The sequence below is a fragment of the Mesocricetus auratus genome, unplaced genomic scaffold (genome assembly GCF_017639785.1).
Source record: "Mesocricetus auratus isolate SY011 unplaced genomic scaffold, BCM_Maur_2.0 Super-Scaffold_100676, whole genome shotgun sequence".
In the NCBI taxonomy this organism is placed as follows: domain Eukaryota; kingdom Metazoa; phylum Chordata; class Mammalia; order Rodentia; family Cricetidae; genus Mesocricetus; species Mesocricetus auratus.
Genome location: NW_024429266.1, coordinates 178865139 through 178889307, shown reverse-complemented (window position 1 = coordinate 178889307; position 24169 = coordinate 178865139). Strand labels below are relative to the sequence as shown.

Here is a 24169-nt window from a genome sequence, read left to right as displayed (position 1 = left end):
GCGCATGCACAGCAGCACTCACTGCGTGCTGGCACCGCCTACTATCTGAGCATGCACAGCCGCACTCACTGTGTGCTGGCACCGCCTACTATCTGAGCATGCACAGCAACACTCACTGCTTGCTGGCACCGCCTACTATCTGCGCATGCACAGCAACACCACTCACTGCGTGCTGGCACCGCCTACTATCTGCGCATGCACAGCAACACTACTCACTGCGTGCTGGCACCGCCTACTATCTGAGCATGCACAGCAGCACTCACTGCGTGCTGGCACCGCCTACTATCTGAGCATGCACAGCCGCACTCACTGCGTGCTGGCACCGCCTACTATCTGCGCATGCACAGCAACACCACTCACTGCGTGCTGGCACCGCCTACTATCTGCGCATGAACAGCAGCACTCACTGCGTGCTGGCACCGCCTACTATCTGCGCATGAACAGCAGCACTCACTGTATGCTGGCACTGCCTACTATCTGCGCATGCACAGCAACACCACTCACTGCATGCTGGCACCGCCTACTATCTGCGCATGCACAGCTCCACTCACTGCGTGCTGGCACCGCCTACTATCTGCGCATGCACAGCAGCACTCACTGCGTGCTGGCACCGCCTACTATCTGCGCATGCACAGCAGCACTCACTGCGTGCTGGCACCGCCTACTATCTGCGCATGCACAGCAACACTACTCACTGCGTGCTGGCACCGCCTACTATCTGCGCATGCACAGCAGCACTCACTGCGTGCTGGCACCGCCTACTATCTGAGCATGCACAGCCGCACTCACTGCGTGCTGGCACCGCCTACTATCTGCGCATGCACAGCAGCACTCACTGCGTGCTGGCACCGCCTACTATCTGCGCATGCACAGCAACACTACTCACTGCGTGCTGGCACCGCCTACTATCTGCGCATGCACAGCTCCACTCACTGCGTGCTGGCACCGCCTACTATCTGTGCATGCACAGCAACACCACTCACTGCGTGCTGGCACCGCCTACTATCTGAGCATGCACAGCAACACTCACTGCGTGCTGGCACCGCCTACTATCTGTGCATGCACAGCAACACCACTCACTGCGTGCTGGCACCGCCTACTATCTGAGCATGCACAGCAGCACTCACTGCGTGCTGGCACCGCCTACTATCTGCGCATGCACAGCAGCACTCACTGCGTGCTGGCACTGCCTACTATCTGCGCATGCACAGCTCCTGCTCTGCTGTAGCAGATCACTGAGGTCAGTTTCAGAGCCTTCCCCCCACCCCAGAGTATTGACGGCATCCAACACTACACATACATATGTTTGTGACGGTCTGTGTGAAGGCTTGATTCAGCTCAGTGTGGAAGAAAGAACAGGCTTCATTGGGACAACTTATGTAGGCCAGCGCTCGGTAAGAGAGGGCATATCTCCCACCCTTCCTTCTCAAGCTTCGTGGAGCAGAGTGGTGTGTCACACCCGGGATGAGCAAACCTACAGTGTGCATCTGCACCACACCGGAGGGCCCACCTCTGTGCGATGCTCTCTTTTCGTGCCAGGAAAACGAAGCAGCCTGTGCATGTGGGAAATAAACAGACTTCTTGGTGCCACGTAGTCTGGCTCAAGGGTCCCAGCTGCTTACTAAAGCCATCTAGGAATTTGGATTTCCCAGAATATAGAGCCCTAGGAACCTTTGGAACATTGCAGCAGCTCTCCCTGAGGAGGGGTAACATCTGAATCTAGGCGCTGTCTCTTCCAGAAAGCTTATTGTCTAGACAGATGAGAGGAAACTCCAGGGTCAGTTTCTGTCAGTGCATCTGATTATAGCATAGTGGTCATGAATGACTGAGAGAGATGGACAGGTAAATGACAGAATGGATGGAAGCATGGGCATATTCATAGTTAAATGTTTGGATATGCATATGGATGGATAATGAATGGGTCGATGGGTAGATGCATACATGGATGAGTGGGAAGAAAGGTGCATGCATAGTAGTTGGATATGGGGAGGGCAAGTGACGAAAACAAAAGCAATGAGTGTTTGTGGGAATATGGAAACACGCGAAACCTAGTGGTGCCTCCCCAACTCGGGTTTGTTCTCTTTCATTTTCTCCTCATCACCTTCAACTGAGTGAGGTTCTGTGGAGGGTGGGGGAGTATGGATGGAAGTGGAGTTGTAGAGGTTTGGGGGAGCATGAATGGGCACGGAATTGTCACCTGGTGCTGAAATGCAGATCTGAGCTATCCTGGGGTGGAGATGGACTGACAGCTACTTCTCCCACCATCCTCAAGCTATAGCTTGAAGCCTCAAATTGTTTGGCCAGGACTACTCACAGTGAGCCTGGTGCTCCCTGAATGTAAAGGGATGAGAAGAGTAGCAAGATCCACTGGCCTTCTGTTCTGGCCTAATTTTCCACTGGGCCCCAGAGCCCCTGGGTCAGAGTACCCCCCACGGAAGGCCTTCATGGGAGGTGGCAGACCTTCATGGGCCGTGGTCCTCTCTGGTATGTGGCTTGTATGTGTGTGGTCCCGGAGGTCTTCAGTGAACTCCCCTTAGCCCAGTAGAGGAGGGGGAAATGGGAAATAGGATTCTGAGCTGTGAGCCTCCTGGAGGCTGTGAGCTGGCCTGGCCTGCTTTGTGACCTGGGTCACTGTTGCTTGTGCCTTTCGGCTCCAGGAGGAGGCAGCCTGAGGCTCCTTCGAGGATGAGCAGTGGGGCCTGAAGGCAGCCAAGCAGTCTCTAGCAGGTAGTGCCACCGGTGTACTAGGTAGGGCGAGGGGACAGAGGTTAAGGGGAAGACGTGAGCAGCAGGAGTCGGCTCCGCTGAGTGTGGTTGGGATAAGAGCTGCATGCTAAGCACCAGTCTTCTCTCTAGCTGTTAGGGGAGAAAAGGCAGTTCTGCCCCTTGGGAAAAAAGCAGACTTTTTTAGTCACCTATAATATGTCTTTGGACAGAGAGCTATTTCCCCACAAGAGAGATCTCAAATGTCTGGAACCACATATTACCTCTCTTGGGGCTACTGTTGACACCCTCAGTGTCTCTGGGGCAGTGTTTTTGTTTTTATTTTGGATGTCAGCTAGTCCCCTCACCAAAGCCTGCCTGCTGCCCTTGGGGCTAGGACTCAGCTCACCCACTTCTCAGCAGCCCTGCTGTCCTGGTGTCATTCCCCTGGAGATAAAGACTATATGAGTTCTCACTTTAGAAGGCACAGCAAAATGTTAGCTGGTTAAATGAGACTTTGGGGGTAGAAGGAAGAATGTGGATTTTTGCATTGCCTTAATTTACGTTAACAGTGGTGGCATTTGAAAACAACAAAATTCTTTATGCTCCATGAGCTGGAGCTCTGGTGTTGGAGCAGGCTGTGGATTTCCTCAGCTTGCAGGCTGCATGTCCAGCACTCCTCCACCTGTGCTCACCATTGCTGGCCACAGCATTGCATTCTGGGAAGCATATCACTAAGCCACTTTGTCACTGAGCAAACATCACAGTGTTCTTTTACAAGCAGTGACACCTGTGACGTTACAGGCCATGCGCTTTGTCGGGACCACACTGAGTGTACCGTGTATGGCAGGCTGAAGCCGAGTGTACCGGTGCTATGCACTCTGCTGTGTCTGAACTTCCCAGATTCCGTAGTTAATGACTTGTTTTTCTCTCTTTTCTATTTTTGTTTCCTAGGAACGAGTGGAGTATCTATTTCTCATCATTTTTACGGTGGAAGCATTTTTAAAAGTAATTGCCTATGGACTTCTCTTTCACCCCAACGCTTACCTCCGAAATGGTTGGAATTTACTAGATTTTATAATTGTGGTCGTAGGGTAAGTGCATAAGTTTTGTTCCTTTTCCTAACCTTACCTGCCCCCCATGCCTCTTCCCCTCTGTATTCCTACCTCTGATTTGATCTAACTTGAACGTGCCTTCGGGCACAGCGAAGGATCTGTTCAAAATCACTTTGCATTCAGACTGTCTCCCAAGAGAGAAAGTATAAACGTATCACCCCTCCCACAGGTCACTTTTGTGTGCATATGCATGCATATACAGAGACATCCATGTGTATACACATGAACACACACATGCACATACATGACTCTGAGTGTTCAGGGCCAGCACTCTGTTTGCAGATGAGGAAAGCCTTTATGTTTAAGGACTTGTATTCATTTTCAACTGATATCTGGCCCTTCTCTGCTATATCCCTGGGCCATTACTTAGCTTGCTAGTACATGCAACCTATGAGTTTGGGACATGTTGGGAGCATGCACTCTGCTGCCAGACTGTGGAGGACACGCATGCGTACCACCCATCCCCATCCTCACCTTCACAGCGGGCTTTGTGCTGCGGCTCCAGAAAACCAGACTGCTGGAGATAACTGGGTGCAAAGAAAACCAGGAAGTCTGAAAAGTGGAGGTGATGGATAACCAAACCCAGGCCAGATACACCCCAAGCATGCCACTCTATAATAGTGTGTTGGGACTCTAAACAAAAATTGGAAGCCATTGAGAATAAGAAACTGAGAGCTCAGTCCTAAACGGGATATCTACATCAACCCCATAACCTCTACTACCACCACCATCAACAACACCCACCGCCAACACCTACCACCCGCACCACTGCCGCCACCACCATGGCTTAAGTTACATTGCAAAAGAGAAAATGAATGTGAGAGTAGAGAAGGAGTTGTATGAGCTTTGCTGTCCTGTGGACATGACTTGGCTGTTGCACTCATGAACTCATGGCAACTGTCATTACCTGCACAACAAAAAGCAAATACCAGCATAGTTGGGGCCAATGATCCCCAGGGCCCATGCCTTACCGAGCAGTTACTAGCTGCTGGGAGAAGGAGAATTATTCTTTTTTGAGGGTGTGGGCACTGTAAGTTTTCCATGCTCCAGTGGATAGACCTACACTCCTATACATATGGGTAGTACTGGCTGGCTGGACTCAGTAATTTATAAATGAAAGTATATAAAGTTGAGAGGGAAATATATTGGAGGGATATGGGAGAGCTGGAAGGGTAAAGAAGCAGGGGCATGTATAATTTTATGTGTGTGTATGTGTGAGACAGAGAGAGAGAGAGAGAGAGAGAGAGAGAGAAATTCTCAAAATTAAAATTATGAAACTAAAAAACCAAAAGCTTGCATCGACTTTAAGTTTTAAAAGTTGGAAGCATCATTAGTAAATTCCACAGAGAGAAATGACCAGTGTCTCTCTTGACTAAAAGCCAGAAATGCCCTCGGGACTCCTGATGGCTTCATCTGTGCTGAGAGTGTTTGGGGAGCTCTGATCGCTAGCTGGTTCCTAAAAGATTCTAGGGTCACCCTTTAAGGGAGGCACAAAGTGAAAGTGGCAATGAGGGCCTGTTAAGAGAAAACTCTTCCTGCCATGAGTGGACACTGAACATTCCAGTGGGACCAGGCCCATGTCCTGGCCAAGGGACCACCCCTGGGAGGCAGGCTCACTTTAAACCATGCTGGTGAAATAGATGGAATAGTGAATTCTTGTGCTGGAGGACTAACTCCGATATGCTGAGTCAACCATTACTAAGGCACCCCATCCCTATTGCAGTTTCTTTCTACAAGATAGCTAGAAAAATGGCACCATCTTAATTACTTTGAAGAAGAACAATGTCCCAAAATGAGAAGAGGGATTTGTAAAAAACATTTACTCTGGTCTTTTCTATCAAACACTGTATAACTTGTGGTAAGGAATTCAGATTTTTGCTTTAAATCTTCCCCAACTTGTAAAACTTTTAGGCAAATGTTTTCATCCCACCCACCCCCACAGCCTTTGTTTACACGAAAACCCTGCTACATTCTCAATTAAAATGACTGACCCCTCCCTGCTTCATTTCCTGTGTACCTCCTTATATTAAGACCCTCCCCACAGCTCTCACTGAAGTCAGACCCCAGACTGTGGGAAAAGACACAGTAACCACCTGCATTAGAAGGAACACCAACTGTCCCTCCTGTCTCTCTGTGTTTTGCTGATCAGAGCTCACCCTCTTGAGTGAAGTGTTGCCTTGCTCAGACACTTGAAAAAATAGAACCAAAAGGTTCACCATCAAATGCCTGCTCCTAATGGGCCTACGTATATGAGTGAAGCATACTGCATGAAGACAGTGGTGGACCCCAGCCATACTTGAGTCTTTTTAGAACGGAACTACCTTTACAGCAGCTCCCACCAACCACATGGCAGCTCCTGAGAGCTGGCACTGCTGGAGGCCTGGCAGTCCCTTCCAGGGCAGCCACTCTGCCAATTATTTTTCCCAAGTCTGGCAGGCTCTGGTGCCAAGTGCAGGATGTCAGGAGGCTCTTATCCCTGGAGCTTATTTTCGGTGAACCCTTTGTGCTGTCCTTGCGGAGAACCAGGCCATGGTGGCTTCCCCAGAGCACCTGTTGCTCATTATTTTGATGAGCACCTAATTGTTTGTCAGTGCAGAAAATGACACAGGAGCAAAAGTGGTCTTTCTGGGGATTTCCCTGTCCTCGGCGATCCAGACAGCTCCTAAGGTTTTAGATTCTTTTCTGTCACACATGGTTTGAGCAGCGAATGATGTACTTTAGCCACAAGAACATTGGGTAAACTCAAGAGAAACAAGGAGCACTGAGGTTGTTAGTCATTAGCCAGGTCTAGATCTGGTTCAAAGATTGGTGAAGGATGCATTTATGTGAGGGGTTTCACTGCTTTGACCCCTGCCAGAGTAAACCAAGGCCTGTGTGAGCTGAGAATACCTTAACAGCTATCTTAAAGGTAAGTTGTTTTCAACCCTCTAAGCCTTTTGGAAACTTCATGTCTTTCCCATGGTCTAAGTGTCCTGGGAGCCATAACACATGCAAAAAGAAGGAGTGCTTGTGGGCACAGTGGAGGCTCTGGGACTGGCAGGGACCCTTTGCCTTAGGTAGACACTGTATTTCTTCTCATGCTTATTGAGGCGCTGTGCAGACGGATTTTTCTTTGGGCCACCAGCTCTCTCTCTCTCTCTCTCTCTCTCTCTCTCTCTCTCTCTCTCTCTCTCTCTCTCTCTCGCTCTCTCTCTCTCTCTCTCTCTCACACACACACACACACACACACACATACACACATACACACACCCCCCACAGAGAGTTATTATTAATTATGAAAGCCTATAAGTCAGGCTCACCCTAGTAGCTCTTATAATTTAAATTAACTCATTTATATTATTCTACATTTTTGCCTTGTGTCATTTTACCTTTCTTCCATCTTGCATCTCCTGTGCCCTCTCTGTGTTCTCTATCATCTCTCCCTCACCTAGATTTATCTCCTCCTCTCTCTCCCTCTGACTGGAAGTCCTGCCTAACTTCTTCCTGTCTAGTTATTGACCATTCAGCTCTTCATTAAACCAATCAGAAGGCACCTTGACAAAGTCACATCTTCACAGTGTACAAAAAGTTATTCCTCAACAGTGTTGACTGTTGTTAGATGTGGCCTGCCCATTCATTGCCTTCCCTGGAGCATGGGAAGTTTAGACAAGTCTAGTGAGGGACCTCACACAGGAGCCTCACAGGTGCGATTCAGCACTTCCCTGACCAGGCCTCAGGAGGTAGTGCATCACTGGCCAACAGTTGTCTATTTGTACCTTGTTAGCCCCTGCTTCATCCCTTAGAATGTGGCTTCTTACTACTGTAACTCAGCCGACTTTTCATGGGGCCAGCCCATATTCTACTCCTTTCCTGGGGTCTGGGCTGAGTTGTGAAGTATCCAGACTTGGGATTCCTTCAAATAATCCTTGCTCATCTTACTACTATGGTGTTTTGAGTGTCCCTCACTGATCTCACATGAAGTCATATTTAGCAACTAGATTTCTGTTACAAGGGGTATTAGTGCTATGAGTTTTACATCAAGTCTAAATCCTAGCTTCTCTTTCTAACTAGGAAAATATTCCCTGCCCCCAGAGGATGTGAGTCACTACTTCTCTCTAGCCACACCTCCTTTGCCTCTCTGTCTTTTGGGAAATCTTTCCTCCTGTACCTTCCTCTGCAACTACTTCTGGGCAGGTATCTTGAGACCTCCTACAAATCAGAGGGGACTGTGATGACAACCAGGTGTCATTTGTATGTCTAATTGCCATTCTGGTAGCATGAGATAAGAGGTATTTCCTTCCCAAAGTGGAGTAGTCTCCTTGGTCTGATGAGAAGAGGGTGTGACTGAATGAACATAGAGGAGACTTCAGAATCTTTTCTGTGAACCCCCTGCTCCTGCACAACCCAAGAAATAAGGGCTCTTCAGTTGGTCCCTGTTCAGGAGATGTTAGCCAGCTCAAAGCCTTCTGCTGTATCCCCAGCACCCTTTCAGGGTGGTGGTTCTGTTTCTCTGCTTCTCAGGACTTTTATTTTCATCTCTTAAAATCTCTAATGCCTGGCTGTAGAACTACTTGTCATTCCCTCTGCCCAACAGGACATTGGAAGCAAGCCCTCAGGAATCAGGGGCACAGCCTTTAATCCAGGTGATACACTCTGGGTGCTCCTAGCCAAGAGCACCTCCTACAGCATGTTTGAATTTTCTATCCCTCCTGCATTAAAAGCAGACCCTTACTAAAGTGTTCCAAGCTGGAGCTAAGGAGAAGACATCTGTTCCCTTTATGGAATACTATTTTGTGAACATCCTATCCTCCAGTAAGTCTGTTGCTGTCTTCCATGTACACTGTGGGCACAATCTGGCTTAGATCTGGAATGTTGTTTGACCAACTTGCAGACTGGCCTCTGATTCTTTGGGCTTCAGGGGTGTAGACTTCAGTGGAAAGAACTTCCCCTTGTCAGCCCACTCTCCTAACCCTGGAAACTTTTGCTGGAGACTCAGATATGGTCTGCCCAGGCTGTCAAACTTCTTTTTTCCTTTTCTGGGTACATGAGTTGGGATTTTATTTTCTATTTTTATTTATTTGTTTTATTATTAACAATTTTCATTTATTTTACATCCCAATTGCACTTTCCCCTCCCTCCTCTCCTCCTTTTCCCTCTCCTCACTTCCTCTCTACCCCACCCCATTCACCCCTCCTCTATCTCAAAGCTTGGCATGTCAAGTTGAAGCAGGACCAAGCTCCTACCCCTGCATCAAGTCTGGGTAAGGCAATCAGCATGGGGAATAGGTTCCCAAAAGCCAGAATAAATGCCAGGGACTGGTCTTGATCCCACTGCTAGGAGCCCCACACACAGACAAAGCTACACAACTGTCACACATGTGTGTGCAGAGGGCCTAGGTTGGTCCCTAGCTGTCCGTCCAGAGTTCATGAGCCCCCATGAGTTCAGGTCAGTGGCCTCTGTGGATAAGGTCATGACAGTTTGGATCTTGTAAATGTTACATAAAACTTCTTTTAGCCAAACCCTTATCAAAATTTTATCCTGAGAAGTGTGTAGCTCAGTGCCTAAGGCATTCAGCCATGGACCTACTGTCAGAGCTGTCCCTGCCCCTAAGGATTTCCATGGGAGATACTTTGAAAACTCTTTACCCAGACCATGACCCCTGCACCCTGGCCCTGCCTGACCTTGAACTCCTACAAAAGTAAGCCTCTAATTACACCTGGGCCCTGTCCCTCTGACTGGTCCTTGGTACATAAATCATTTAAGGGGCCTATTACTCAAGATCCAAAGTTTCTCTGGCCATCACTTGGCTGACTGTGGACCCTATTCTAACACAGGACTTCTCCAGTAACCCTGATCTCATTAATGTAGACACATCACCCGACACACTTTGCTGACAGTGATTGGTATAGCTTTCCTAGATATGATGGAGTCACACAAGCTGTTCTCTCTATTTCTTTCCAGTGACACCAAATGCCTAGAACTCTGGGCCATCCCTAATCAGGTATTCTCTTGGCTAAGTCCTTCCTTTCAGCTCCCTTCTGCTGAGACCGCCCATCCCCCACACACCCACCTAGCCTAGGGGTCTGCCATCATTATCTAGAAAGGGCCAGATGGTAACAGTTACCATGAGAGCTGTGTAGTGTCTGTCCTCACTGCTCAGGCCTGTCTGTACCAGAAGACTGGCAGTGTGTAAATGAGCGTAGGCCTGCATTTCTGTTCACCTTCATCTGGCAGCAGGTGGCCCACCCATGCCCTGCACCCTCAGCTTTCTGTCTGATGGCCTCCTTCGCTGTTTGGATCTCCCCAGCGCACTGCTTCCCCATAGTTCCTCAGCGGGCAGAGGCTTCGCTCTATGGGAGGCGTGGGAGGGAGTTACTGTTTCTATCTTCAGATTATGCCTTATTACCTTTTGTTATTTGTGTCATCAGACTCTGAACCCTCTCCTTGTCTCTACCCTCTCTGCTCACCTGTGAGTCCCTCTTTCTTGTCCAAGAAGGCACAGGCCAGGCTAGTTCTCCTCAATACTCACTTGCTGTCATGCCTCTCACCTCTCAACTTCTGGGGACTGTCTTCCTCAGGGATCCTGATCCCCACCCTATCCTCTGTCTATAGCTAATTTCTGTGTCATGACTAATAAAATACCTTCCCCATGTTGGAGTGTCACATCACATGCTTCTCCTAACCTCACCTTCTCCCTGCAGCTTCCTCCCTCAAATACCATGACTTCACCCTGCTACCTTCTGTATGTAGCCTTTCCTCCTCCACACCCGTCCTTTTCACCTGACAATCAACTGGACCACTCTCCGTCATTGCAACCACACTAGCATGGACCCTTGGATTTCTCGCTCTTGTCTTTGTTCAACTTGTTCACCTGGAGAAAACACCTCCCGAGATCCCATCCAACAACATGGAAATTTTGGCACCTGAACAGAAATACATAAAGCTGAGGACCGTTCCACTCATGACCACCAAGGTCAAGTTGGCCTTTGGTGATACCCAACAATACTTCCTCATGTACCTACTCCTACTCCATCCCTTCTTCATACCCTCTTCACATTTCCAATATGCCCCTCCCTTCAGATGTCCAGATGGTACCCTGGGAAAGACTTTCCCCAAGGAAAAAGAAAACAGAAGAGGGTTTTCCTATATCTCCATATAATGTACCTCTCTGGGTCTCTGAGAGAAAAACTGGCACCCAGCAGGCCTTTTCCTCCCTCTCCACTAGAAGGCGTGTTAGCTTTTGCACAACTGAACTTTGCCACGTAAAGCCAACTTCATCAGGGTACCACACCCTTTCCTGCCTTCGGAAGGATGTGAGTCTTTCCCATTCTGTATCACCAGCTTTTTCATCAGATGACTCTCATCTCACACAGAACTCTTACACCACACCACTTTTGTTTTTCTCTGCTCACTTTTGCAAGGAGTTCCAAAGAGCTGCTACACACTAACCGTTAGTCATATGAAACCACAGCACCCGAAACTGAGGGGGTATTGTACATGTAAAAACATATAACATATTTTTTAATTGAATATAAAACAAAGGATGACAAATATCTCATTGTTTTTACTACATGTTCCGATGCTGTATTTTGATGGTGTATGTTTGGATAAAATGTGTCTCCATAGTTAGTTTCACCTTCTTGTATTTTTATTAGCGTGGCTACGTGGAAGGTTGCTCGCTTGGCTCCCATTTGGGCTTGCTTGTGTTTCTTTCAGGCAGGGCTTGCTATTCTCACTGGCTCCAGCTTTTGCCACTCTCTCCTGGGCCTCTTTACCAGGCCTTCCCCCGTACTCCCCAAATGAGCTGTTTTCTAGGTTTCAGTGGCCTTGGTTGTGCCAAAGGAAGCAGATAGTTTCCCATGCTTGTCTTCAGCTCTGGACAGTTGACCATGGCCATCCTGCTTTCTGTAGTCTCCATGGAGCACCAAGCCTCCTGCCCACAAACCACTCCTCTTCACTGTCCTTTGATTTATTCCCTGCCTGCCTGCAGAATGTGGGAGGACCCTGTGACCCAGTCCTTTCCCATACAGCTTCCAAACAGACCTCACATTGTCCAACCCTAAATACACCCTGTACAGAAGACAGGGTTGTCTCTTTCCTAGACCTTCTTCTGACATAACACCATCTCAGAAAACCATCAGACATACCCCGGTCAGCCCAGACTTGGAGAAGGTGGCAGGAGAATGTGGATGCCTGTACCGCCACATCCCATCCTTCCGAATGCTCCAGCTGTTTGAGTCACATCTTGTTCCTGTCACTTCTCGAATGTGGATGCTTGTACGCCACATCCCATCCTAGTCCAACAGCCCAGTCCTACTAGCTTCATCTTAAAAATAAACCCAGTATCTGATGCTCCCCATCTCCAGAATTAGCCGGCCTGAGCCCCAGCCTGTCACTGGGCCACTGCAGCAGTCCTCTGCTGGCATCACTGGACGTAGTTAGACTTCACTCAGACTGGGCCCCTTTCCTGCCCACAGTTCCTGTGGGGCCCCTCCTTCCTATCCAATTTCACCTGCCTTCCATCTTCTTTGTCCTAGCTGCATCTCCCAGGATCACTGTCCCAACCACTTCACCTCCTGGTGTGGTCCCCAGACAGCTGCAGAGGCCACACACTCACTGTCTTTGAACCTCTTATAAAATGTCACCAGAGCAGAGTTTCTTTCTGAGCTGTCACCTGTTCAAAGGCTGGTCTATCACCCTTGTCACTGCAGATCCCTCCTTTTCCCAAGTGTCACACTCTGCGAGGTCTCGTAACTGACAGCTCAGATCCCGACTGCCCCTAGAGATATGAACTCTCAAGGGTCAGAATACATCTCTTCTGTTCCAACCTAAGTACCTAGTACAGTGCCTGCCCACAGTAGGTGCTTGTGTTTGTTAGAGATGTGTGCTCGAAGGCACATTGTCAGTGCAGAAATCTGTGCGTTTTAGCATTGTACCTTCACGTGTTGGTGGGTCCTGCTTGAAGCTCTCCCAATGATCCCTTTAGCCATCCATCCATTTGTTCACCATGTGGCTCCTCGGTGACAGCTATGAGCACAGCGAGGTGATTCCTAAGGTTTTTTGTTCCCTGGAACAAATCACACCAGGGTGGGCATCAGGACGGAGGAGCCGGCAGGGAGTTGGTGGTTCCCAGCTCTCCTGGCAGGGAAGCTGGATTCCATAACAGTGATGACAGTACCCAAGAGAGAGGGGAGACTTCCCTGCTTAATCCCTGTACCTTGGCAACTGTACCAGGACCCTAGCTCACCCAGACCAAGTACACCAACACATTCTGACAGATAAGATCCCAGATTATCTGTGGTAAGTGTCCCCTCTCCATGTGTGTGATACACTGGCTCATGGAATGTCAACTTGTAGCCTTTCATGGGCCTCCAGTGGCCACACCTGTGACAGACCCCAGACGTCTAGGCTGTGTGCTTGGACTGGAGCCCAGCTGAGCAACCTGCTGAGGTCCTGATGGCTCCTCTCTCCCCTCTCTTCCAGGCTTTTTAGTGCAATTTTAGAACAAGCAACCAAAGCTGATGGGGCCAATGCTCTAGGAGGAAAAGGAGCTGGATTCGATGTGAAGGCGCTGAGGGCTTTCCGCGTGCTTCGTCCCCTGCGGCTGGTGTCTGGAGTCCCAAGTAAGTAAAGCCCCGTTCCTCTCAACAGTGTTCTTTTCATAACTGCCCTCTCCCCTTTGCTGATCTGTCAGGAGCACTTTGTGAAGGAACCTGGTTTCTATGAATGGCAAGTTTTCTTATAGACAAATCTCTGGTTTAAAGTTGAAGTTCTCGTGCAAATGCACGAAACACATGAGGCCCAGACTCTGTAGAAACCCAGAGAATACTTCCACTAGTCACACAGCCCAAAGAAGACAGCCTGCATAGAGACAGGGCCCCTCAGGCTATGTGTGTATTGCATGCCAAGATAGGAATAAACATATTTACAGCAGAGGAGCCTGGGCCACAGAAGACTAACCCCTAATCTGCTTTAGCTCATGAGATTAATTCTGCTCTCAGTATTTTCCCAAAGAAGGTCAAGAAAGCATCACTGGACTTCTGAAAGCTCAGTCCCCAGCCATTTCCTCTTTTCACACCCATGGGGCATCCTCAGCTGCACACAGAGACCTGATACCTGCCATCTGGAAAACAGGTTTCTTCCCCAGGAGTGGGTATGGGGAGACTTGCTGCCCTCTAGGATATCAGCCTCATGGACACGACCTCTGAGCTCAGGAGCTTCAGGCACCTCTTGGCTGCAGCAACACCTGAGCAACCTGCTCCTGGGGAAGCAGCCTCTGTACTATAGAGTCTATAGGGTTCTTTTATCTCATTCTGTTCAATCTGTGAATCAGGAAAGAAATCTGGGTTTGTTGGCTGAGATTGTATGTCTCAGGTCAGAACACCAGCCTGTGACTCATGTGGCCACATGGCCAGAGGCAGGGAAACAGACTGTCCTTTAAGAAGTAGCCCTCCTATCTGCCCTGTACTGACCACTTGAGTGCATTCTTGCTACTTGATAGCATCTTAGATTCATAAAGCCCAGGAAGCTGCCTAGTGGCTCTGTCCTTCTAGTATGTGTGTAGAATTGGAGGGGAATCTTAATTAACTAGTACCAGAGTCAGGGCTAGACCTGGTCTCCCAACTGCCCTTTATTCTGTACTACATCATGTTTAAGGGATTAAGGCTCTCATTCTTGTTGTCTTGAATGTTTGCATGTATCTCCTGTCTCTTCAACTGCAGTAAGGCCCAGAGTTGTGTCCTTTACTCTTCCTGATCTCTGTTCAGTGGTTAGACTTATGTCTAGCCCAAGTGGGGGAAATTGTGGAGTAGGCAAAAGCAGGAGGTAGTGCCTTGTTTAGGGTTCCTATTGCTGTGATCAAACACGATGACCAAGAGCAACTTGTGGAAGCAAGGGCTTATTTTAGCTTACAACTCTCAAGTCACACTCTAACTGGCAGAAGTCAGGATAGGAACTCAAGACAGGAACTTGGGGTAGGAACTGAAGCAGAAGCCACAGGGAATACTGCTTACTCACTTGTTGATCATGACTTGCCCAACCTGCTTTCTTATGCAACTCAGGACCACATACCCAGGGGTAGCACATCACCATGGACACTCCCACATCAATCATTGATCATGAAACTGCTCCATAGACTCGCCTGTGGGCAATTTGATGGAAACATTTCCCCATCAAGGTTTTTCTTCCCAGGTGGCAAACCAGAGCAGGACAATTGTTGTTCACTTTGCCCTGGAGACTTTTGGGGCAGAGGTTATAGAACATCTCAGACTGAAAAGTAACACAGCTAAGCCTCTCACACACAATTAAAACTGCCATTATCTACTTGATCTCAGTCATTTCACATTATTTATGGTTTATATGATGGCTGACACCAAGCTCCACTTTTGTGATACTTAATGACTTAGTGTTCTTGATTATTCCTCCATAACTCCATAGAGTGGCATTGGGGAGTATGATGGGAGGCAGGAGTGACTGTCAACACAATAAAAGAGCTTTTGGCAGCACAGCCAATGAGAGAGAGAGAGAGAGAGAGAGAGAGAGAGAGAGAGAGAGAGAGAGAGAGAGAGAGAGAGAGAGAGAAACTGTGAACTAACTCTAGACTTCTACCACAAAGTAACTGTAGACAGGCTTTCACCCTTTACGTACATTTTCACTAGGGGCTTGGGACCTTACCACATTGTGAGGGATGTCAAGGCCTATTGCCCTGGAGGAAAGGGCCAGTGCAGGGCAAGAGCACATCTCTTAGCCTTTGCTACAAGAGCAGATGATCCTAAGTGCCATATTCATGCAAGTGAAAATGCATGATGGAGAGGATTAGCAATAGCCTTCTGTCCTGAGCATCTCTCTGGGATAGACAGACTCTCCATGGTGTCCAATTCTGGAGCCTCAGCTACAGCAGCAGTAGCTGTGATGTCTTCATGGAAGAAGCAGATGATTGGAGAAGATGGCCTGGAGTTAGCACACAAATAGTCCTAGGCTGTGTTTGTTCACATTCCATTGGCCAAAGCAGCTGATAAAGCTAACCTCAAAGATGATGTAGTAGGCATGTAGTCGGCCTTCTACATTGTGGCCCCTCATCAGAGATTTCAAGCAACTGCTGACTTTGTGAATCACAAATACACAGAGAATGGCTCTTCTCTGAGCTTCAGGAAAGTGCTTGGTCCACCTTTTGTGCTGTCTTAGTTTCTGTTCAGCATTTGAAACAGTGAAATATGAGGCTGCAATGACCATTTGCAGTGGATTAACACCACCTCCTTTTTCTCACATCCTTAGCAAAACTCTTTGTCTTAGTTTGGGTTTCTATTCATGCAATGAAACACTATAGCCAAAGTTAAGTTGGGGAGGAAAGGATTTGTTTGGCTTGCACTTCCATATTGCTGTTCACTACCAAAGGAAGTCAAATAAATCAAGAGCCTGGAGGCAGGACTGATGCAGAGAACATGGAGGGGTGCTGCTTACTGGCTTGCTCAGCTTGCTTTCTTATAGAACCCAGGGCCATCCCAGTTCAGCTCCATCCTTAATGGGCTGGGCCCTCCTCCAATAATCACTAATTAGGAAAATTCCCTTACAGCTTGATATTATGGAGGCATTTTTCTCAAGTCAGGTTCCCTCCTTTCAGATAATTCTAGCTTGCATGGAGTTGACATAAGCTAGCCAGCACACTCTTCATTGGAGTCGCCTCTCCATGTTGTCACCACTTCTCATTCTCCACTCTTTGCTACACACACTCATCCAGGCTTTCTCCTCCCCGCTGTGCCTCCACAGTATTGACTCCAGTCCTCTCCTCTGGTCCACTGGTCTTGATCTCTCTGTGCACTGGGTGGTTCTGCATAGCTGACCTTCCCTTGTGCATGAACCTCTCATCACTTGGCATCTGAGACACTGTCCTCTCCTAGTCCTGCCCTTGCTTTTCTTGCAATTCTTTGTGATTCCTCATTTTCACCCTTTGTGTCACTGGAGTGCTCCTGGTGCAATCTTTGTTCCTCTTCTCCATCTGCACTCTTCCCCAGTTGTCCTGAATTATCCAGGTTCATAGTATCAAATATCACAGTCTTATCCTCCACAGACTGCAGAGCACACACCCAATTGCAGCTCCATTTCTTCATCAGATGTCTGGTGAGCATCACAAATGACCACACCCCAGCTCCTAGATTCTTTCTCACCTTATTAGATGTTAACACACTTTCCAGCTTTGCTTTAGGGGCAAAACACCTTACTTCTAGTTTTTGTTTGTTTTGGTTTTTTTTTCATTCTTTTCATCAAATTCACCAGAAGATTCTATCAACTTTACCTTCAAAAAATGTGAAGAGTGTTCCTTGCTGTCTTTGCATTCCCTTCATTTCCTGCCACCATCATCTCTCATCTGGACAGACTTCTCTGCCTCCACCTATATCCCTCATCAAAGTGTATTAGTTAGGGTGTGTGTGTGTGCGCGCGCGTGCGCCATGCATGTGTGCGCATGCATGCATGTGTGCATATGTGTTTATATTAAAAGGGGAGTTATCAGAGTGGTCTGTAGGCTCTGGTCCAAATAGTACAACACTGTCTGTCTCCTCATAGAAAGGCAAAGGATCCACATTTAGGGTGGATCTTCCACCTCAAATAATACAACTGAGAAAAATGTCCCTCAGGTGTACCCAGCTGTGTGAGTTTTAGTTAATTCCAGATATAGCAAGATGGACAGCCAATATTTGCTATCGCATACAGCCTAAACTGAATGCAATAGACTACATGACTCTCTTGAAATCCGAGCCATACTATGTCCTTGCCCACTAAGAACCCTCCAAGGCTTCTCTAAGCCACCCAAAGTAGAAGTTGGAGTCCCAGTCCATGTTGTCTCCCCTCCTTCTACCCTTCCCCAACTCCCGGTTTCTTCAGCATTCTCGGCATCCCTGTAGAACCCCAAACGCTCTGCCAAGGTGAGTGCCATTACTTCTTCCAGCTGTGGCCTTGGCTGGCATGCCTGCTCACCTTCTCTAGTCTCCGCTGAGATCATCTCCTTCTGTCTTATCACTGACGCCCTGTGTCGAGCAGGATCTTTAATACCTGTGTCCCATACCAAATTACTGTCTTAATTATCCCACATCACTTGTCACTTATACCATACCAGTTATGATTTTATTCAATTGTCTTCCACTATGGCCAGGGTCACAGTTTACAATATTCACAGCCATATTTTTGGTATCCACAGTGGTAGATGGGTGTTGTAGAAAATGTGGGCATCATTTCAGACCCTCATGCTGAGTGCCATACAGCATGGCAGCTAGGACTGCCTAGCTTCCCACATGGCGTGAATGCTGTAGGACCTGTATGTGTATATGCTGCATTTACAGTCCAGAGTCTGAACTCTTCTATCGCACTAGCTCTCCATGGCAATTGTGTGAGCTATAGTCATAGACAGGTGTGATATGCGATGCCTAGGGTGCAAGTTCCTTAGAAACAAAGGTTAATTCTGTGGTTTATTAAACTTGCAACTCTGAACTCCATGGGGGAGGGGCCCCAAAAGCTGCTGCTGATTTTTAAATATATATACTAAATGTCACTGGAATCTTGATGGAAGATTATGCACGCAGAGGAATGACTGTGAGAGTATAGGCCCATGAGTCATCACCAGCCTCTTTCAGACCTTACCTTATGGGAGAAGTTGCTGGCCAAGATACAGACATGAATCTATGCTAAGTGTGTCTTCAAAGGTTTTGTAGTAGGAAAAAATACTCATAAAAAATGGTACATAGAATAAAAACTAGAGATTCAAAAAAAATGTTTAGGGAAGGAGCAAGGAATGCCGCCATGAGTAAGCGTTGGGGATGCCATAGTTCCGACAGTAGGGACTGAGGATCAGAAAGCTGCCTAGAGGAGACAGAATGTGGAATGGATCTCAATGGAAAAACAAGGAAGGACATTACAAAAAGAAAGGGCAGTGTGGTCCTGGAGATGTACACAGGAGGAATTAAGAGCTGATTATAGCAAAAACCAATCAAACAAAAAAACAGACAGACTCCCAATGGCAATGAAATTCCATGTAATTGAAATGTGTGGTTGCTTTGCTTTATAGGGACTTTTCCCTAATAAAGTCCCTCTCCTTATAAGACCTCGACTCTTTCCCAGAATGGAATGTGAGGCATAAATGATGAGTTGAAGGATAAAGCCATTCATAGCAAGAAGCATGACACAACATGTTTGAACAGTGAACACTGAGAGCTGTGACCAAAGTTAAAATGTAGATTCAGTGGGATGCTTGCTTGTGGAACAATAAACAAGCCCCTCTCTGTGTGTCCCGGACGTGTCCTTCTGGAGACAGCCTTACAAGGGTGGACTGAATCAATGAGGGCAACAGATGGAAGTATGAAATCATCAGTTAGGTTCATGAGGCCGTTTATGAAAACCTGGAGCACCCTTTCTCTGATGGAAACAGGAACTAAAAGGCTGTCTCTGTTCAAGGGACACCAGCCATGCTCCCTTCCCATGATCATCTGGGAGTCAGATGCAACACTAGGCAATGTGATACGCTAGAGATGATGAGCCTTGTTGTTTATTCCAAAAAGGTAGAGATGGGCTTTAAGGGCCCCTATCTGTTTGTGTTACCAAGACAGACCATCCCTAACCAGCTCATAAATCCATGTGTGACTCAGTGCCACCTTCAAGAAGGAAGTAATAAGTACCTGCTCAGGAGTGAACAGGGAAGACTGAGGTGGACACAGAATACCATGGCTACAGGCAAGTCTCTAAAGACACTGCTGTCCTCTGTACTAGGAAAGCTCCAAAGACTGCACTGTGGAAAATGACAACTGGGCCAGTCACAAGAATGTAAGGACTCACAGTGGTTCTTGAACTGCAGGGAGGGTCATGAACCTACCCAGGACTCAGCTGCCGGACTCAGACCAAAGCAGACTGGTGCAAGACACCAAAATTCCCCTTTCTTGTTGTTGGAAGAAAGAAACTGTTAATTATGGCTAAGATCTTAAAAGTTCCTCAAAACCAATGTGCTAAAGGCTAGAGCTCAGCCTATGTCACTATTTGAAAATAACAGACCATTTCGGAGGTGGGGCCTGACAGAAAGAAGCTCTACTGTTGGAGGCATGCCTTGAACAGGACAGCATCACGAAGTGGCTAGGCTTCCTCCATTTTCCTCTCCCACCATGATACACTGTGCCACTACAGACTAAACACAACAGAGCCAAGTGACCACAGAGCAAATCCCTGAAACCTTGAGCCAAAATAAACATTACTTCCTTAAGTTGATCATCTTAGGTATTTTGTCATAGCAACAGAAAGGGACTAACAGAATCTTTGACTTAAAGATGCCTTCTAGAGGGGCTAGCGAGTGGCTGGCTCACTTACTCTTGCACCAGACTGGATTCCATCCCCAGCACCCATGTGGTGTCTGAGAACTATCCCTAACTCCAGTTCCCGTGAATCCTGTGCCTTCTCTGACCTCCTCAGATACCCGGCACACATGTGATGCACATATATACATGTGAGTAAAACAATCATACATACCGAAGAAAATAAATAAATCATAAACAATCTAGGTCAAGTCTGCCTAGATTCCCAAAAATCATGTGACTTGGCTATGTTGGTCATTTTAACTGTCAATTAAGCACAACCTAGAATCACCTTAGAAGAGTCTCAACGAGGGATTGTCTAGATCAGGTTGGTCTGCGGCTATGCCTAGAGGGGTTGTCTTGATTATCTGATCTAAGAAGACCTGGCCGTTGTGGGTGGCACCATTCCCCAGGCAAGGGATTTTGGACCATGTAAATATAGGGAGCAAACTGAACACTAACAAGCATGCATGAATTTATTTTCTCTCCACTCTTGACTGTGATGTGTCTAACTGCATGGAGTTCCTGCCTTGACTTCCCTGAAATGATAACCAATAACTTGGAGTTGTGAGGCAAGCACATTCTTCCCCTCTGAGTTTATTTTAGGCGGGGTATTCTCTCACAACAGAAATGAAACTAGGACTCTGAACCTTTAATCAGCATCTTTTAGAGGAAACTGAGTCTCAGAAAAGATACCCATGTCAGAGCAGAGGCTCAACTCTAATGTTCCATTCCATCCCTTGCTTTTACGACTGCCTGTAACTGTCTTCTGGCCCTTTAATTCCGGTGAATGTTACATAGCCCCTTGGGTGGTGGCAGGCTGTGTGAGATTGCAGGTAGTGAGCAGAAGACAGGACTCCATCAGTCCCTGCTGACTCCTGACTGGCAAACTCTGGTAGTGAGTTTTGACTTCTGTCCTACTCCCCCACCTTGAAGAGCATGTGCTGGCCCTGTACCACCATCTTCCTGAAAAAGGCTCTGTATGCCACATAGACTTTATCAACATGAAGGCTCTCTTACAGAGCTGTTTATGAGGACACACCCACTGGCCCTCCCCCATTCTACTTCTGAGACTACTAGGCCCCCTGTGCCCTACTCAGAATCAACTTCACAGCATGTCCCAGTCTACTATCTCTACCCCTTGATCCCAGGAAGCAGAGAGTGTAACCACTCTAGTCATAATCATTAACCTTCTGCCCTCTTCGTAAGTCAAAATGTGTGACTGGGAAGCGGTCATGGCTTTCTGGTCCACCACTATCAAAATGGGGTGCTTCAGCCTGCAAATTCCAAGGCTCCCAATATCATAGAGCTCTTTGGTAGCAGCAAATGGAACTCAAATTCCTATGCTTCCTGCAAGACTGCCAGGGAACAAGATGGACTGTGGCACCCACTGGGCCTCTAACACACTTTTATGCAAGCATGATTGCACACACAATGCACTACTCTGTATCTGTCTTCCCTGAGGCAAGAAGCAGCAGCCCAGGACTGTTGTCCTCAAAGTACTGCAGAGGGAAACTGTGAACAGCATTTTTTTCACACTCCACAGAGGTGGCTTCCCAGACAAGCTCCTGTGCATATCCCCTGGCCTGCTTTGTTCCAAGGAGCCCCATTAAGGTCCTGATGCTGGTGTGGCTTGCCTACCAGAATCAGAGCAGAAACATGGCTGCAAGGAGGAAGTGAGCCCACCCTTTCTCCTAACCTGACTGCAGACAGCCTTTTCCTGGGCCCTGCTCTTTCATTGGCTGACAGCTCTCATCTTTCTCCCTTCCAGGTACTCCTGTGGCATGAGGCCAGGCCACAGCTCTAGTCCTAGATCTGCTGCCTACTGTTTCTCTGTTTCCTGCATTGCCCCAGTTTCTCTGTAATAATGTGCACACCACAGATAAGAACAAGCCCTTTCCTGATAGAGCCCTGTTCCCTTCCAGCAATAAAGTCTTTTATGTCCAACCCTGAACAATGCACAGCAGTTGTAATAGAAGATGACCCCAAAGGTCACAAAGTCAGTGAATCCATGCAGTGATCACCTCATGCTTTCTCAGCTCTGCTGTCATGGGATTTTATGAGAAATAAGTAACAGTATGTGACTAAACCAGAGAAATCACATTATTGGGTAGAGCAGGGTGAAAGAAAAATATCACTGACAAAGAATACATGCCACCAACAGCAAAGTTAAATGTACTGTGGAGTTCAGTCCTCGTTCAGTAATGGAAATGCACCTTTCACTTGAGAACACAGGTAGGAGGACAACAGGCCCATTCAAGGCAGTGTACAGCCTCAAGGTGAAGCTTCGACTCCGGGAACTTGATTAGGTGATTAACTGGCCCAGTGGTCCAGGAGGCAGGGATATCATGCTGGATTTATAGGCAGGAAGGACAGCCTCTGAAGCCTCACTCTCAGGAATGCAGGGAGATAAAGAATGCAGTCCAGAAGGGTAGCAGGGCTGCCCCACAGAGAGGACCAACTGGAGAGAATGAGGTAGCTGATAGTCGGGGTGTGGGCACACTCACATTCTAAGAATTCATGAACCTCTTGGGCTACCAAGGATGATGAGAAATAGCTCTATTGCCACCTCTGGATTCAATGGTGAAATTGGCCTGCATGTGAGCAGAGCATGAATCTATGCCTGCATTGGGCCAATTGCTTGTCTTTCATTTGTCTAGGAGACTTCAGCTTTCATAACTGTGAAATGAGAAGGTTAAACTTTTTTGCATTATATTCCTGAGCATTGTCATTCTGTATTTTGAAAACAGAGAGTAACAGGGACCCAAGAATTCTTTTTGAGACACTAATTTTAGAACTTTGTAGTCATTGACAAGTTGCAACCTTATGAAAATCTCTCCAGTCATTAGCTCCTGAGATAGAAGTGGCTAGACAGTCCAGAGGTGGGAAGTATGTCACATGATAAGTCAACAGGCATGATCAGAGGTGGGCAGTATTACAGGTCAACATACATTTCTGTGCCTGGCTCTTTCTTGGAAATCTCAACCATGCAAAAGCATCCAGTAGCAAGGTTACTAGCACTTAATTAGAACTGATGTTAATGATAAAGTCCACTTAGACTTGTTAGTGACCCATACTAACAGCTGGAAAGAAAAGGAAGAGAAATGGAAACACAGGGAGTTCCAGAGCACAAGCTCCATGTCTTTCCTATGCTCATTTTCTCATGCTGACTCATGCAGTTGCTAGTTAAATGACAGCAGCACCACCACTGAGGACCACATTCCCAGAATCACCAGTCACTGGACATATGCCCCAGTTCTTCAGTCCATAAGATGGAGGCTAAAATTGCATCTATCTCATGGAAATTTTGAGGATTCAACAAACAAATGCTGTCGAGACACTCAAGGTTGCATTCAATACATTGGAAGCATTCTACAAGTATTGGTTGTCTGCATTCCTATGACTTCAACTTCCTATCTGCTTACATAGGTTCCAAGTTGGATTGGTTAGGAAAGACAGACTTCCTATTCTTGACTTCTAAAATAACACTTATGTCATTCAGCTTTCTGTTGCTGCAACAGATGCTGTGAAAATAAACTTCTAAGGAGGGGCTCGTTTCTGCTCATGGTTTCAGAGAGTCTGATCTATGATTGATTGGTGCGGTTGCTGTTGAGCCTGTGGTGGGTGGGTCATAATGGTGAGGTGCACACAGCTGGGAAAAAAATCTCAGTTCATGACCAGGAAATAAGATAGAGGGGAAGACTAGAGTCTCGCAATCCCCCTCAAAGTGACAACATACACCTCTAGTGACCCAAAGATTTGCACTAGGTCCCACCTCTGAAGAGTCCGCCACCTCTCAATAATGCCATCCCAGGGACCACACCTTTAATTCATGGACCTTTTGGATGTAGTCAAGATCCAGACTGTAACAGCTTTGCAGAAACACAGATTATAGTCAATGAAACTAGATCTTACATGATAGCATAGTTTCATTACAACCTTTTGTCCTATTGGTTACACATATTTTATAATCATATCCCATGTTACTTTGTCACAGTAAACAATCAGATGGCTTAGGTAAATTACAGAAGAAAATAAAACAGTCTT

The 24169-nt window shown here is 47.2% G+C and overlaps 1 protein-coding gene across 37 annotated transcripts in view; it reads left to right on the top strand.

The window, feature by feature from the left end:
• Cacna1c (calcium voltage-gated channel subunit alpha1 C) overlaps positions 1 to 24169 on the top strand; it is a 551969-nt gene that overhangs the window by 328929 nt on the left and 198871 nt on the right. For all 37 annotated transcript variants that reach the window (XM_013110334.3, XM_040739165.1, XM_040739170.1 and 34 more), the window contains exons 4-5: positions 3658 to 3797; positions 13281 to 13420. In XM_013110334.3, the coding sequence (XP_012965788.1) occupies positions 3658 to 3797; positions 13281 to 13420 (280 nt within the window). The remainder of the gene's footprint in view (positions 1 to 3657; positions 3798 to 13280; positions 13421 to 24169) is intronic.